The sequence below is a fragment of the Biomphalaria glabrata genome, chromosome 8, assembly GCF_947242115.1.
Source record: "Biomphalaria glabrata chromosome 8, xgBioGlab47.1, whole genome shotgun sequence".
In the NCBI taxonomy this organism is placed as follows: Eukaryota; Metazoa; Mollusca; class Gastropoda; family Planorbidae; genus Biomphalaria; species Biomphalaria glabrata.
In genome coordinates, this window is record NC_074718.1 from 4,788,992 (window position 1) to 4,806,578 (window position 17,587).

Below are 17,587 nucleotides of genomic sequence, written 5' to 3' on the forward strand. Positions count from 1 at the left end.
GCCCCAAATTAAATTCAAAATCGATGCAAACCGAAAATGTAATTTGAAACCGAAAAATAAATGACGCAATCTATTAAAAACCTGCCTGTATGATCTCTAGAGCTTATTATCCTATTGCATGCAGGATCAGGGCCGGCCCTAGCAATTGCGGGGCACTATGCGAAACGGATCGCGCGGGGCCTAGTCTGAGTAGGGATAAGCATAGTGTCAAAATTAAGATTATTTTAGTTAGAAAATACTTTCGTCTTTGCAATAAATTTTTATTAAATGAAAGCTCACAATGCTGTTTTTATTTATTGGCACCCCAAAAAAAGACAATATTGTCCATTTTCATGAGATTTTAATAATTTCATAAAGTTTTTAAAACTTATTCGTAGATTTTGCCTTTTTAGGAGATTTCCTGAAAATCAGGATGCCGTGGAAACTCTGTTATTTATATATAAGTTATAATGATTTTATTTAATAATTTACACTTACAATTAGCGCGGGGCCTATGAAGGCGCTGGCCCACTGCTACCGTATAGGTTTCGGTTTCCAGTCTAGCATAAAATATAAGTCTATGTATAAACCTCATTGGCAGTCATTGGAGTAAGTGCGGATCAGGTACAGGATCTTATTTTAAAACTGGATGCTGTAAGATTTCAAGCCTTTTGAGAGTAAATGCTACATTAAAATGCTGTTTCTAATTTTACAATCTAATATTTTAATACTGAAGTGTCTAATGATAAAATGTCACAAATAGCGAAGTTTTAAATAGAATCGACATTAAATTACTCTTCCCGCTGTGTTGTAACCAACATAATTAGCTCACTGTAATGATTGCATGGAAAATAGTTAGAGAATACGGCATCCCAGAAAAATTCGTCCAGATGATGTCCAGATCCTACGACACCTTTACAGTCAGTCTAGTTGCTGCATTAAAACAGAAGAGGGAACAACCAAGTTTTTCAGCATCGAGACAGGTGTGAGACAGAGGTGCATCTTATCTCCCTTCCTTTTCCTCCGAGCCATCGACTACATAATGAGGAGAGCAATGAACCAGACTGCCTTTGGTATTCCATGGCGTGAACAAAACCGAATGACGGACTTGGACTTCGCCGATGACGTTGCACTACTCGGGGCTACAAATAAATGCATACAAGAAATGACGGAGAGCCTAGATAGAGAGGCGCACAAAATTGGCTTCAGCATAAACTTGGATAAGACTAAAATTTTGCGAGTGGGATATAAGGCAAAGAGTACCCTTGTCAGACTTGATGAGTCAGAGCTTGAAATGTTGGGCAAGTTCACATACCTTGGCAGCATCATAACAAATGATGGAGATGCCTACCATGATGTAGCGCGCCGAATAGGAAAGGAAGGAAACATTTTCCAAAGGCTGCAGCCTATTTAAGTAAGCCAAGCCATTGGACTCGAGACAAAAATACACCTTCTCAACACAATCGTCATTCCAACTGCTACATATGCATGTGAGACATGGAAGTCATCTGTCAAAATTGAGAGAAAACTAAATGTGGCTCAACAAAAATGGCTGAGACAGATTTTGGGAGTCAGTTACACTGATCGGGTCTCAAACAAGGAAATCCTATGCTGAATTGGGAGTCGAACACTCAGTGAGGTTGTGACAGAGCGTCGCATGAGTTTTGTGGGACATGTTCTCCTACAAAAATGAACTACGCCTACCAAGAGTTGCGATGACACGGAGGCCAATACGAGGAAAGCGCAAACAGGTACGTCCTCGCATAACTGTGACAAAAAGGTATTCCCCTGGAGTCTCTTCGGCACTACTTCTCTCATCAAGAGACATTGTCACTTCTTCGACTGCTGTATCTTTGTATGAATCATCTGAATAGTGATACTTTTCTTCGACACGTTCTTAGTCTCCTTTGTTTTTAGTGATCTTATCAGGTTTCTTCTTACACGATAAGGATGATGAAATAAACTACCTTATATACCAAGTTACTTTCTGAGAGTAACACAGCACTAGTCAGCGCTATGGAAGTTACTCGTTGAAATTGAGAGTAACCCCGCAAGGAAAATGTTAATAATCTGTGTGGAATACATGCAACAGACTTATATAACAACGTGAAAAGCAAGATTACATGACAGTGACGTAATTTTTAATTTATTTAAAAACAAATTTCGGATGCTCATTTGGGGGCCCCCCTCAAGTGGGAGCCCGGGGGGATCTTCAAATCCTCCCCCACCCTAGCTACGCCACTGTAATTAAGCAATGATTGTATCATGGTTCAAGGAAAAAACAACAACTATCCAACGATCATTTTTATTGGGAAGACTTTAGGGGAAAGTTAATAGTAGGGAGTTTCACCACGAGCTAACCGCACCAGGTGAAATCCACCCAAGTGACACCACTGTCTGTGACCAAATTAAAATAAACAGTAACTAATTCTTTTTTTTTTTGTTAACAAATATATAAATAATACGTCATTACTCTTTTCATGTCTTAGATCTATATTTACATTGTGGTTTTAGTAATGTGTTTCAGTCTAAAGGTCCTAGATCTATATGGAAGTCACTAAGATTTTGATGGGAAGTTTTTATAATATATATGTCAGTAATTCTAGTAATGTTACTTCAAATTAAAAGAACTACTTCCGTGTAGTTTAAGATTTGTAATGGACAATAAACAAACACTACACTAACATGGAGCTTGTGTATTCTATAGATTTCAAGACTTATTCTAAAGAGAATGAATTTAGTTTCGATGAAAAAATATGCTGCAGCTTATCTTGCAGAAACATTGTAGCGTTTAGTAGAGCTAGAGTATCAGAAGCTAATGGGTAAGTTAGTATTTCGAATTAGATCTTAATCTTTGAATCAATTTGAATTATATCATTATGTCATGATGTAAATAAATGTAATTATTCAGTAATAGTAATGATGTATTAAAAGTAAATTTGTAAATTAAGTAAATTTAAATACTCAAAATAGTAAATAAAATAATATAAACCTAAAGTGTATCATAATTAAGTAAAATTTAGCTATTAAAAAAAATTAGTAGATTACTAGTTGTCTAGATACTCTAGATTCTAGATCTAAACTAAATTTAAATACTAATTTATAATTATTATTATTAGATTCTATAGGTAGAATTCTAGAATCTATTAAATTATTTAAATCTAATCCAAATCTAGGAGTAGAATAGTGGGAGTACTAGTACTAGATTATTTGATTATTAAATAATAAATTCTCTAGACTTAACTTTTAAGACTGTCTTCTCTAAAGATCTACTCTATTAAATATTTAATATTGTACTATTATTTATCTAGATCTAGATTATAGATTGTAAAAATTCTAGTCTAGATTCTAGATCTAGACTGGAATTCTAGACTGAGACTCCAGACTTAGATATGAATATATGTTAAGTTTAAGACTAGTGACTGAGTCTAGACTAGACAGTCGAAATAGTGTCCTAGTCTAGAACTAGATCAATCTAGTTACCAATCTAGTAGATCTAGATTTCTAGATCCTAGAGTTGAGATCAGAGATGTCTGTTTAAAGTAAAAGTCATCATTAAGTCAACAATAAGTCTAAGTAATATTAGACAGTTAAGACTACAGTGGAGTAAAGTACTTTACTGACTATAGTTGTGTGACTGAGACTGATGAGTTTGACTTTTTTAATTCTAAGTACATTTATAAGTCATAAGTTGACTGAAATTGAGTTAAGTTGTCTTAAGATCTAGATTATTCTAGATCTATTTGTCTTAGACTAGATCTGGTCTCTGACCCACTAGATCTAGATTAAATTCTAGATCTACTTTAAATGTGTTTACAGGATGTAAAAAATCTTCATCTGTGAAATAAAATAAAAAGAGAAAAGAAAGAAACTAGAACTAACAAACACAAAATAGAGCAGTGAGATTTATAACAAATGAATATTCACATTTCATTAGAGTAGAACACCTGTAGTAAAATCACTAAATTTAGTGACACTTGCAGGACAAGAATAAAAAGTAGAGAAGCAATAAAATTAAAACTAAAGTTTATCTATCTATATGATCTAGAATAACCTCTAAAGATTAGATTTAGATCATGTTTAGGCTAAGTCTAATGATAACTACTCTTCTACTAAACTGTAGTTCTAGAATCTAGTAAAATTCTGAGTCCTATGTTTGATCAACTAATTATAATAAAATCTATATTATAAAGTTAAAAAGAACTTGAAAAAAAAAGATCTCCAACCATACTCGAAAAAAAAAATGTTGCATTGAACATTAGTCTTGATGATCATAATTATGAGCAAGACTCACAGCTAAACTCTTACATATGATACTGATTATTTTATATATAAATTGTTACTTTCAAAAATATTATGGACTTTGTTTTACAAGTTTAGTGGGTTCCTTCAGAAGATTATTACGTCCTAGCTAGACCTGCAAGAGACAGTAATGGGTTGTCATTGTAATGACAGTTTAGATTGCCTATTACATGACCAGGCAGCCACTAATCTAGACCTTTAAAAAAGCATGACTTTTATTTTATCTTTTTTTTAAATTATTTTTTTTTTTAGATTTAGATACTAGGCGGTTGACTGTTGAGTAGACTTATTTCTGAGTTAAACATCTTCTTTAACTTACAGACAGTTTGACAATCTAATAAAACTTTTTTTTTTCCAAACTACTTGAGTCCTAAGCTTATTTCAATCTTTGATTCTGTCAATCTGCTAGGGACAAAGTGGAGATGTGCTATGAGGTTTGTGTCGTAGACTTGGACAAACCATGGCAGGAATACGAAGTGACCACTTACCCGTCGCCAGTCAAATACATGAGGTGGGATCCGGCAGGCACAGCACTTTTGGTTGTCAACGCTGCAGGGAGGTTTAGCTTGTGGACCATGAAAGTAAGTTCCCCCTCCTCCCTTTTTTTTTAACTCTTTGTCAATTTTATTTCTCATGTTGGATGTATAATATATTTGACATTAACTTCATGAATTTTCAGGGAGGGTTAGCTTGTTGACCATGTAAGTTAGTTTTTACCCCACCCCCTTTTTTTTTTTTAGGTACATTTTATTTCTACACTAGGATTTACATTGACTTGATTAGACATTAATATTCATGAATTTTTGTTGCAGAACAACCTGATCAATGTGTGGGAAGAGTCAGGTCATGTTGACATGGACAAGGAAGAAATACTTGTTTTAGCTTGGCTACACAATGGCTCGCAAGTAAGTTGCCATAGAATCTAATTTTGTAAAGAAACATACATAATTTTATAAGTTGTTGGTGGTTGGTAGAAGAGTGGAGGTGTTGTTGAACAATCTATTTACTTGAAATGTTATTAGTTGCAGTTCCGAGTTCTTAAATGTCCAAATAACTACAGAATGAATAGTATGAAATAAGTTAATCCTGCCTTTTAGAACACAAAACTTTATCACATTAAGAACGGAACAGTCCATGTCATCAAATCACTACAAGAAGAGTGTTATCTGTTAATCTCAGTCTGTAATCTATTTCCATTCTAACTTTTTAATGTACTGTGATGTCACTAAGGAAATAACCAACTATTAAGTCATTACAAAGTTTAATATTTGTTAACGTCATGTTTTGGGGCTATCAGAAAGTTACATTCTCAAAATAAAAATCATGATGTGCAAATATTCCTCTACTATTCAAACATTTAGGTTTTATTTAATCCTGAAGCACGGGATGTGATCACTTACCCAGATAAATTTTCAAGAGCTAAAATGATTCCATCGGTGACGCAGTTTGGGAAAAAACCTGTGGATGGATGGATAGCAATCACGTCAACAGCAATGGTAAGCTCAACATTGTTAGCTCCTGTAGAGTGATAATAGAATGAGTAATTCAATTCATCAAAATAAACATGCAGGACTAGATTGACATATGGATACACGTGGGACATTATTTTCTTTTGTTTTGAAGGAACATCTGTAATTTATTAGAAGATTAATTTAACTGGTTCAGACTTTTTTTTATTCTGTGAAGTAATTAGCAACATGTGTATGTCATTATCATTAAATAAGTCCAAGTTTGGAGATTGACTCAAATTTAATCTTCATAAAAAGCTGTTTTAATTGTGTGTTTTTTTTTTTTTTTGTATAGAGCATCTTTCATACTTATCAGTGCGCAATGTTTTTTTTTTTTACCAGTGGGTGGGGTATTTATGAGAAGGTTTTCGCGCTGCTTTAGGCCCTCAGCAAAAACAACTCTGCTTGAGTTGTGTTTCGAACTCGAGCCCACTTGAAAGGTAGCCAAGCATTTCAAGTTTGTCAGCCACACAGTCCACTGGTTAGCAGTAATACTTAGAAGAAACTTTTAATGTCCTCAGTAAACTGGCTATCACTTCAGACTATGTCATCAATCTATTTTGAATAAAAAACATTTGATCATAGATCAGGATTTATGGCATAGGAATTGATAACAAATTTCACTATGCCATTTATTGTTATTTATTTTTTTACCTTTTTTTTTTACCTTTCTACTTTTTTTTTATATTCACAAATGTAAACTAATTCTCTTCTAATGTTGAAATGAATGTTTATTTTCTAATGTGGTCATTCATTAAAAATATTTTTTTTTCCTTTAGGTCCATGTTGGTCTCATACCAGACAAAGGATCAGCATTGGTTACAGCCAAAGCGTCCATTGGTCAGACCAATAGCCACATCATACAGGCTGATGTAGCATTTATGCCTGATGGTCAGATTCTGATAGCCACAAGTGATGGCTATTTAACATCTTCAGTCCATTGCTATGTAGCTGCTGTGACCTTGAAAAACCATGTGTGCAGCATTCGCACCAGCCCATCAGCCAGTTTTTTCCTTAAAAAGCAGTCAGTGGTTAGTTGTACTATTATATTCTACTAGCATACATTTTCACTCAAGAAGAACTAGTTGTAACTCTAGTTTAACTCTCAACCATGCTGGGAGTTTATCCGTCAGGATTAACAACCTTGTCTCATTAACTATAACTCCAAAGTTATTTTGACACAAGTTTTGGGGATATAGAGATGGCTGGTCGTTCTGTTCCTTGAATAGATTGGTCAAAGAACTCACAAGTTTATTTTCATTTTGCTTTTAATCTTTACTATCTTTCCTTCTTGGTTTAGCCTGATGGTACACAAGAAGAGCCACGTTTGACGAGGTTAAGTTTTCTGAGCAGAGAAAACAGCGAGATCTTATTAGCATGTTGGGGAACATCATCATTTAGCTGTGTGGAGGTAAGCTCACTCTGTAATAATAATCATGAGTTAAACAAAAAATAAAGTATTTCACTTGGCCTTGCAGATCCACACCTGAGATCGCCTTATATATTTTGTCACACCTGGCACAAATGAAGCCATTGTTTGCCAGTGGTCCATAATAAGTTCACTTTTTAAAATTGTTTTTGATGTTGTGGCCAATCTAGATCAGTCAATTTGATTTTGACAGGAAGAAAGATAAAGGAGTCCACGCTATTGGATGCATATACTAGTTAAGATAAAGTTAAGATTGATTTTATTTGTACCAATAGCACGATTGATTACTTCAAAATGCCTCTTGGTTGAGAAAGGGAGTTATCTTGTATAAATTAGAAGTATGTCAATAATTCTAGATTCTGTATAAATTCGAAGTATGTCAATAATTCTTGATGCTGTATAAATTAGAAGTATGTCAATAATTCTAGATGCTGTATAAATTAGAAGTGTCAGGTGGGTTTAGTCGCTTAAGTAGGGTATGATATGATGGTCCCGTATCCCCAGCCTGAACAGAGTAACACAAGAACCTAAAGGTAATGGCATGTAACATACGAACATCGGATAACAGTTATTCAACTGAACAGTTAGTGAATAACAACAGTTTTCAATATGAACAATATTTAATAAATAATTAGTTATAAGTTACCAACATATTTACATATACATCACTATCATTGAAGTCATCATTGAATTAATAATTAGTCTAATATCACGCCAATAAATTTACATAACACACCTTCACGCTCACACTCCATCTCGGCGCCCAACGTAACCTCAACTCCCTACACCTCAACAACAAGAGTTACTGCAAAACTCCAAAGGCGGAAAGGCGACACACTTTCCCATAGCCCAAAGCCTAACACCCTGAAACGACAAGAAAACCTAGATATAGCGATTCCGCTACAAGAACGAACTTTTCAATAGCGACACCCGTACCGAAAGATCAGCCTACTTAATAAACTATGTACTTACGTACCCTTACAAGGGGGAAACCAACAACCAGCTACCTAGCTCACAAAAGAAGCTCTCTCTCTCTTGCGGGAACTAAGGATGACACACACACACACACAATATTCTAGACAACAAAACGCACTTAAAAGAAACTACTTCCTATACGCTAAAACACCAATATTAAATGCAAAGAAAACTTCATGCGCGCTCTAGATGCTGTATAAATTAGAAGTAAGTCAATAATTCTAGATGCTGTATAAATTAGAAGTATGTCAATAATTCTAGATTCTGCAGAATAGAATTTTAAAAATTTTTTTTGTTTGTGTTCATCTTTCTCTTTTCCTTTTGCAGGCCTGGCATTTGATTGATCAAACCATTCCCTTGAACAGAATGTTCCAGAATGCAGCTGTAACAGAGTATGCCTACAAGACAAAGCGTTGGATACACAAGTCATCTTTCACACAACGCTCAGCACTCACGGATATCGCCAGACCAAAATTACCCATCAGTCGTTCCTTCAACATGGAGTCAACAAACTTCCTGTCCTACTTTGCATGCACCTACAGAGATGGCACCATTAAAATTGTTCATCGACAAAGTTATCAGGTAAGATCTTTTACTTCTGTCAAACTGTGTCTCTTTTGTTATGCTTCCACTAAAATAATTACTAATATCATAATTTATAATTTAGTAAAGAGTCCAATGTGACAATTCTGTGACATTTTGTCTTGATAGAATTTTTTCCCTTAGCAATTTCTCATGTGACTAAAGAGACCAATCCTCAAAACACATTCACAAGTCAATTGGTGTCAATATTTATTCATTATATGTGAATTTAAGTTTCTAAATTCCATTCATTGTTTCAATACTTTAACAAAATATTTAGACTTTTTTTAAAAATTGAATTGAATACTTTGCAAAAGAACAAAAATCAAAGAAAGAACAACAGCCCTTATAAAATAACATTTAAAAAAGTAACATTTTGTTAATGAAATTTAAAATTTAATTGATGTCATTAAAGTCAAAAGAAAGCTTCCATTAAGAGTTGTGTAACCTTGTTGTTGGCAGGTAATCCACACAGCCTTTATGGAGCAGCTGATCAACTTCAAATCCTTGGTCCCCACTGACAATGTCATTGCAGAACCATTCGAGAAGCGAGCCAGGCTCTCTGTGCCTCACTTGGTGTCAGTTGTTCAGACTAACACAGGCTGCGGGTTGGTTGGCCTTGACGAGTCTCGGCTGTATCTGTTCCGCATCTTCAACTCTCGTGACGGCTCCTTACAGCTGATGCCCCCCTTTGTGATCCTCCTGCTGGAGTATACGATGTTTGTAGGGCTGGACGTATGGGACGTACTACTGGCTGTAAGACAAGGTTCGTGAGAATAAGATTAGAGAATAATCCATTAACCCAACATTTGAATAGTATTCAATACAGACACGAAGATTTGGTTTCAGTACATTTGCTTTTTATTGTCATGAGTGAAAAAGAAGAGATAATTCAGTAGAATTGTTGTTATTGTTATCAGTTAAAATGAAAGGTAATTGAGTAAAAGTGTTTTTTTATTGTTGTCATTTCAAAAGAAAGGTGATTCAGTAGAGTTGTTTTTTATTGTTATCATTTCAAAAGAAAGGTAATTCAGTAAAGTTGTTTTTTATTGTTATCATTTCAAAAGAAAGGTAATTGAGTTAGAGTAATTTCTATTGTTCTTGGTTAAAAAGAAAGGTAATTCAGTAAAGTTGTTTTTTTTTATTATCATTAAAAGAAAGGTGATTCAGTAGAGTTGTTTTTTATTGTTCTCAATGAAACTTTGTTTCTCTTTCAATTCCAGGAATGGTTGAAGGAATAGTAGAAAAACTCAACACCAACTTTCAGAAACAGTCTGTGGCATTTCAGGAACTTCTTCAACAGAGACTTCTACGTCTAAAGATGGCTCTTTACTCTTGTTTGAGTTCTGGGAACCAGCGGGCAGCAGACTGCAGGGCCATGATAACACTCCATGCTATTACAACTGTTTTGAAATCCTGTTTGAGACCTAAGTCTGTGACAGCCCAAGATAAGGTTAGTCTAGTTATGTTTTATCAACACTGCTTGTTGTTTTAAGATAATGCTACACATAGAAGATCAACCAGTTACATTATCATCCATCACTGCGGCACTACAGCTCAAGGAGGGCTCTGGCCTGCTTCAACACATCCCTCCATTCAGATTTCTCCTGGGCCTTTCGTCTTCATGCCCTAACCCCAAGCTGTTGTAGATCTGTCTCTACATCATGAATCCATTGCATTCAGGGTCTGCCTTTGTGTCACCTGCCTTTTGATTTTTGCGTGTATACAATTTTTGCTCCTCTGTTCTCTGACATTCTTTCAAGGTGACCTGCCCAATGTAGTCTGTTCTTTTTTATTTCTGTCAACCAATTACATCATGCTGTTGAATACCAAGATAATGATCAATAATTTTATTGCATTAATGGAGTCTGACTTACCCATTTCTATTCTCAGTCTCACTAGTAGGTTATGCCTGGCCAACACAACCGCCATGTTGTAACAAATGTTTCATGACCATCAGCCCTCAGTTCACTCCAAAAGAGAAACGTGGTTGAGATGCTAAGTACACTTGAACTTGACCTGTCTTGGCTACCTATGAAGGGGGCTCGAGGTTCGACGCCCCTCTTGAGCAGAGTTGTGTTTATTGAACGCCTAAAAGCTTCTCCCAGAGACCCCCACTGGTCCACAAATGAGATTGGACCGTAGCTCTCTGAGCATGCTATAAGCATGAAAGTAGCGCTTTGTAAAATCCACCTGACTCTTCAGTTTAACAGCCAAGTGTTTTATGTGTTGGTCATCTTACAACTAAGTCTGATCTCTGTGTAATATGTAATGGTGCGTGTGATGCTTTGCTGCAAGCTCATTCCATCTTGTCTGAGGAAATGTAAAAAAAAAATAAGAACAAATTGAATGAAAACTTTCTTCTCTTGCTTATATAGAAGTATTCATTCAGACTTCTGGTTTTTTTTTTTGTTTTTTTTTTACTTGTTCATTATAAAGTTTCCTTCTCTTGTCTTGTACTGCAAAACTATTTTAGATTCATTGAGGTGAAATCTTAAATATTACATTTTACTAAGACATTTTTAATCACTGAGTCAGAGAAGTCTCCCATGTACTTTTTCTAATGTCAAAATTTGATTTCTTGCCTTCATTTGTAGCATTTATTTTGTACATTCCTCCAGAGTCCGTCTGAAAAATTAACCAATTTGTGTTCAGTTTCTATGGAGAAAGACATCGACCAGATCATCAAAAATATTGATGTAGAAGAATTCATTTTAGATTCATTCAAGAAAGCTGGCTCAGTGAAGCCATCCTGCGAAGGTCAGTGTAGTAGTTAAAATGTGTGACTTGAGAATAAAGAAAACAATTTGAAGAATTTGTTAAGATTTTTATTTCATGTCAATGCCATTCCCACTGTACACTGTACTTGTATATAACAGCCTCACTTCAAGCATTGCAACCTTTCATCCAGTGGATCACAGATTTCATACTTCATCTCCTTGCTGCTGTATCCATGTATCCAAATCCAACATATCCAGGATCAACACTCATCAAAAATCCTCAGGTAAAGAAAGATAGCAAAGTAGAGCAATTTGTGGGTATAGATTTTAAGAAAAAAATACAGTTGAAGCAGAATATATAGAGTACTAAATAGGGAGTTCTGCCTTGAGGTAGATTTTGTTCTCAAAGATAGCTTTAAGAAGTATTGTTTGTCTCTAGATTCTGTGTTCTCAAAGATACCCACAAGAAGTATTGTTTGTCTCTAGATTCTGTGTTCTCAAAGATACCTACAAGAAGTATTGTTTGTCTCTAGATTCTGTGTTCTCAAAGATACCTACAAGAAGTATTGTTTGTCTCTAGATTCTGTGTTCTCAAAGATACCTACAAGAAGTATTGTTTGTCTCTAGATTCTGTGTTCTCAAAGATACCTACAAGAAGTATTGTTTGTCTCTAGATTCTGTGTTCTCAAAGATACCTACAAGAAGTATTGCTTGTCTCTAGATTCTGTGTTCTCAAAGATACCTACAAGAAGTAATGTTTGTCCCTAGATTCTGTGTTCTCAAAGATACCTACAAGAAGTATAGTTTGTCTCTAGATTCTGTTGAGAACATACCTACAAGAAGTATTGTTTGTCTCTAGATTCTGTTGAGAACATACCTACAAGAAGTATTGCTTGTCTTTAGATTCTGTGTTCTCAAAGATAGCTTTAAGAAGTATTGCTTGTCTCTAGATTCTGTGTTCTCAAAGATACCTACAAGAAGTATTGTTTGTCTCTAGGTTCTATGTACTCTTCGAGAGTTACTGATCATCATAAGGATATGGGGCCGGTTCAACCCAGTCTGCCTACCAGTCTTCATGACCACAGTCTCTATGGATGCCCTGTCGTACTTGTTCCATCTGGTCACCAAGGCCTTAATAACTATCAGAGAAGGTGCAGCCCTGGAGTCTGATCAAACTTTTGTAGATGAGTGCTGCAACCTGCCAAGTGAGGTAACTACCGTTCAGTCTTAGCCCCATTCTAAGTAATAGAAAAGAAGCTTTAGTATTTTTCAATTTACTTTCTACTTTAAGCAGTTCTACAGCATGTTGGCATTGTTTAAGTCAAGAAAAGAGCACCCCCCTTTTAATCTATAGGTCAGATGATGTAAAGGTCATCTGTTTCTATGGCTGCCGGTTAATGAGGGTGTCATATGGCTAGCTTAACAACCAACCACCTTTACCTTCCCCAACTAATGTCAGGTTGGACTTGGGAGCGTCCTAAAATAATCCCAAAATTCAAAATCCCAGTTTTCACCTAGATGCGAACCCGAGACCATTGTTTTGGAAAGCAAGCACTTTACCACTCATTCCCCCACCATTGCTAAATTAGACGTCAGATACATGTAAGATTTTGTAGACACTTGAAGTGATCCAGGATGCTGGAATATGAGATTTTACTTGATTCACATATTTTCCTAATTATATTGGCAGATGTTTAATTTTCTTCTTAAATAAATTAAAAGCCATTTAATGTTGAAATGATTTATCTGGTTGTGTACTGTCAATATCCAACAACAAACGGAATTTTGAAATGAGTTCAGGGTTGTCAATGTTAGGCACATGCGGTGCTGTGTCTTATGCAGATAAGTCCTACGGAGGTAACACTCAAATAACGATGTCAAATAACACACAAAATGCCAACAATATAAGTTAGTCGATGCTGACAGCAAATGTCAAACAAAAAGTTCAATAACAACGAAAGGAACAGTCGAATGTCATCAAGCTAAATCTTAAGTTCATAAAACTGCCTCTCTCTAAAGCGTCAAAATTTTTAGTCTGTTTACATTTTGTTATACTTCCTAAAATCCTCGTCTTGTTTTACTAGTCGCATCATTGTCTCTAAGTCAAAACTTTCCCCTTTTATGAAACAAATAACTAATTCTTAATGGCCCCATAAAACTAGATATCAACAATAGTTAACTGGCTAAACAAAAAATAACTTTTAGAACGCAAGTACCAGATGACGGATGAGTAATTTGTCATTTTAACTCTTGTATTTATTTCTGTTATGTTTTTAGAGCGCCTAGAGCATTAAGTTTGTTAACAGCACTTTATTGATAAAGTTACTATTGTTTGTATTCGGGAAGTATCAGAGATGATAATAAGTTTCTTCTGCTCATTTTGGTAACATGTTTGTAATGATACAAATGAACAGCTGGGTAACAACAGCCACTCCGAAGAGTTGTTTTTATGTTCTATTAGTTTTAAATGTCTTTGTACATATATGTAGTGATTTTAAAAGAAAGTCTCTCAAGTCCTCTTTCAGTCTGAAAAACCCTTGCTCCTGTTAAGTCGTTTTACATTGCATCTAGTGATTTTAAAAGAAAGTCTCTCAAGTCCTCTTTCAGTCTGAAAAACCCTTGCTCCTGTTAAGTTGTTTTACATTGCATCTAGTGATTTTAATAGAAAGTCTCTCAAGTCCTCTTTCAGTCTGAAAAACCCTTGCTCCTGTTAAGTTGTTTTACATTGCATCTAGTGATTTAAATAGAAAGTCTCTCAAGTCCTCTTTCAGTCTGAAAAATCCTTGCTCCTGTTAAGTTGTTTTACATTGCATCTAGTGATTTAAATAGAAAGTCTCTCAAGTCCTCTTTCAGTCTGAAAAACCCTTGCTCCTGTTAAGTTGTTTTACATTGCATCTAGTGATTTAAATAGAAAGTCTCTCAAGTCCTCTTTCAGTCTGAAAAACCCTTGCTCCTGTTAAGTTGTTTTACATTGCATCTAGTGATTTAAATAGAAAGTCAAAAAAAAAAAAAAGAGTAAAGTTCCCCTTTCAGACCTTGCGATCTATAGGGCAGATGATTTAAATGTCATCTGTTTATGTGGCTAACAGTTTACGAGGGTGTCATGTGGCCAGCCTAAAGACCAACCACCTTTACTTTTCCCCAACTGATATCAGGTACCCATTAGAACTGGGTGGACTCAGAGGCGCCCAAAGATCCCGAAATGAAAAATCCCAGTTTTTACTTGGGTTCAACCTGAAACCCTGGTTCTTAAGCCACTGCGCCTCCTCCAGTTTAGAAAAACCCTTGCTCCTGTTAAGTTGTTTTACATTGCAGCTTTTCCCAAAAATTATTGGTTTGGAAGAAAATCTTTGTAGGGCAATTTCTCAAATAGTTACATTCAGACCTTTAACATTGCATTTCTTGCAGGAAATAAAGAAACATCTAAGCATGTTTCATTTTGCTCTGTATTCTCTTTGGCGAAACTTCTTAGCTTTACACCAAAATATTGCAAAATCTTTAGGCTACAGGCTAAAAGCAAGGATTTTGAAACAAAGTAAAATGCCACAATTTTTCCTAATTGACTTCAAGACATTGCCTTAGTATTTCAAAGAAGGGCTTTATCAAATCTTTTTATTTAAACAAAAGATGGAGCAGTAAATTCTAAATATAATTTCAAAATTCATTTTAAAGTTTGGATTCATATTATAATAATTTAGGAATAAAACTATTACACTGCATAATAGGACTATGTTAATATATTAAGCAATCTAAATTGGGATTCTTCTTTGTATGCTATGTCTTCTCAATATGATTACATTTATTTCTAAATTTGATGTTTTTTTCCTCAGATTTTACTTCCAAATTACAAGAAGACGTTCGGTGAAGAGATGAACTGTTACCTGGCGTTTTCACAACCATTTCCAATCAATTATCAGTTCGGTGAAGAGCCAGACTTTCTCTTCAACCCTCGTTACTCCAGCAGGATTTACCCCCTAGATCTCTGCCTGGATGCAGACCAGAAGTATGACTGTGTCCGACAGATACAGTTGGGGGTCAACCCAAAGGAGCCCCTCAGGGAGTGCGTTAGGTGCCACTCACTTTCTCTACGTAGGAAAGTGTCGGCCACAAAATCGTCCCTCTTGAAAGCCTGGGAGCTGAGGTTTGTGAAATCATGTCTGTGTGGAGGCCACTGGAAGTTGAAAACGTCTCAACAAAACACATTGGGACAGAAATGATTTGAAAGTATGTGGAGTTTTGTAGACAATGAAATTGTGCTACAACCTTACAGGTCTTTAAAAAAACTGAAATCAACTCTCCAGTGTAATCTGAGCTGCCATGTAAACACTACGGCCTCAGCAGTAATGAAACGTTTCATTTTGAGCTCAGGCAACTTATTTGTTATGTCATTCCTGCTCTAGCAGACTCAGTGCACTCTGGTTCAGACTCTTGTGTGGACATGTCCATGCTGTTTATTCAAAACCATTTCTACAATGAATCCCTAAACCTCACTTCATGACTCATTCAGGGTTGTAACCAAAGAAAATCATCTGCGTTGCAAAGAAAAAGTTTTTACCATTCCTCTTTTCAGCAAACTCTTCATAGGATCAAAGAAACATAAAAACAAAAGGGAGGAACCTGGGTGGACATTGTTCTCAAAAACAGCTCTATCGATTTTCCTCCAAATTAGACAGTTGATCTGCATCTTTAGGAAAACTCTAGATTGACCGTTATAATTTTTCAAAGAATGATACAAATTAATTTAAATCTGGCTAGGGGTCTAGACAATCTTTATCTTGAACAGACATGTGCCAGTGGGTATTTCCGCTTGTATTCATTAAATAGTCAAACGATGATCAGGAACATTATGTATCCCCTCCCCTAAATCATTAGAATATTAGAAACTATTAAAGAGCAAAATAATTGGTCTTACAAAGGTCTTTATAAAGGAGGAATTGTCTTTTTTTTTTTCAAAAGAAAGTATTTTTTTTTTACTTGTAAGAATAATTTAAGGTTAGATGTTTTTATAAAATGTTTTACATGTTTCGGATGTTCCTTCAGAGTTGAAGATAGTTTATTTCCTAGTTCAAACCTCCCGCAGGACGACGGGGGATGAGAGCGGGCAGGGTTTGAACTTGGGACCATTGATAAATCAAAACGACAGTCCAGCGTGCAAACCTCATGACCAGGCAACCATCCATTGATGTATCTGGATTTAATCTAAATGAAAATGTTTGACTTGAGCTAATTGTAAACCAAGGGAAACAGTTGTATTTAGTTTAGAATCTCCTATGGTAATGATGTCAAATGGTTTATAGGAATTGTTTCATGTAATGTACACTCTGGTGCTCAATATTTTGTGACTTAAGTCAAAGAATCTGTAGCTTATGGTATGCTAAGTTATAGTAAGTGAGAGATGGTATGTGAAGTCCTAGTCCCATGTATTGTCCATTGATTTATTTTGGTTACTTTGTATCAATGTTTGCAGCATGTTCCATGAGAAAAATGTGAGACAGAAATTGATATGTAATGATCTTAATTCTCACATGTCAACAAACGACAATGTAGTTATTGTTTTAAACAAACAAATACAATTATTTTATTCACTCTGAGTTTCTGATCACTTGTTTCATTGAATGTACTGGTACCTATAATTCCTTTATCTATAGAGCCTAAATCTGGATGTATCTCTCTCAGCACTAGAGTGTCAAGACTCATCTTTCTAGTCCCCTGATATTATTTAAGAAAGTAAAAGGGTAATAAATGAATACATGACTGACGAGCACTCTGATGTACATAGAAATATTTAATGTGATAATTATTTACAGTCTACTTACATAAATGAAAGCATGAATTGTTCCATGTTAAATTAAATAAGATTTTATATACGTTTGAAACTAATCAACATTATAGTTATTCAGTGCATTTATAAGTGGACATCTACATCAAAGCAATAATTGATTGTCCACACCTGAAGATAACATTTAATGAACCCTCCATCAACTCAATGCACTGGTACACCAGGGTCCCCCCCCCCCTCTTGACTTTGTGCTGGGCAATACAGTCGCAAACAATACTGGCTCTAAGATAACTCCAAAGCTGGCCCACAAATA

General features: G+C 35.3%; 1 protein-coding gene across 1 annotated transcript; it reads left to right on the forward strand.

Moving 5' to 3' along the window:
* The first annotated feature begins 2,629 nt into the window (after positions 1-2,629).
* Positions 2,630-16,356, forward strand: LOC106057331 (mediator of RNA polymerase II transcription subunit 16-like). Its single transcript, XM_013214496.2, has 13 exons — positions 2,630-2,801; positions 4,691-4,862; positions 5,094-5,186; positions 5,643-5,777; positions 6,569-6,820; positions 7,090-7,200; positions 8,521-8,775; positions 9,238-9,541; positions 9,999-10,228; positions 11,397-11,535; positions 11,655-11,779; positions 12,493-12,705; positions 15,326-16,356. The coding sequence occupies exons 1-13, from the start codon at positions 2,665-2,667 to the stop codon at positions 15,710-15,712; spliced, it is 2,553 nt and encodes an 850-aa protein (XP_013069950.1). The 5' UTR covers positions 2,630-2,664; the 3' UTR covers positions 15,713-16,356.
* Positions 16,357-17,587: the final 1,231 nt, after the last annotated feature.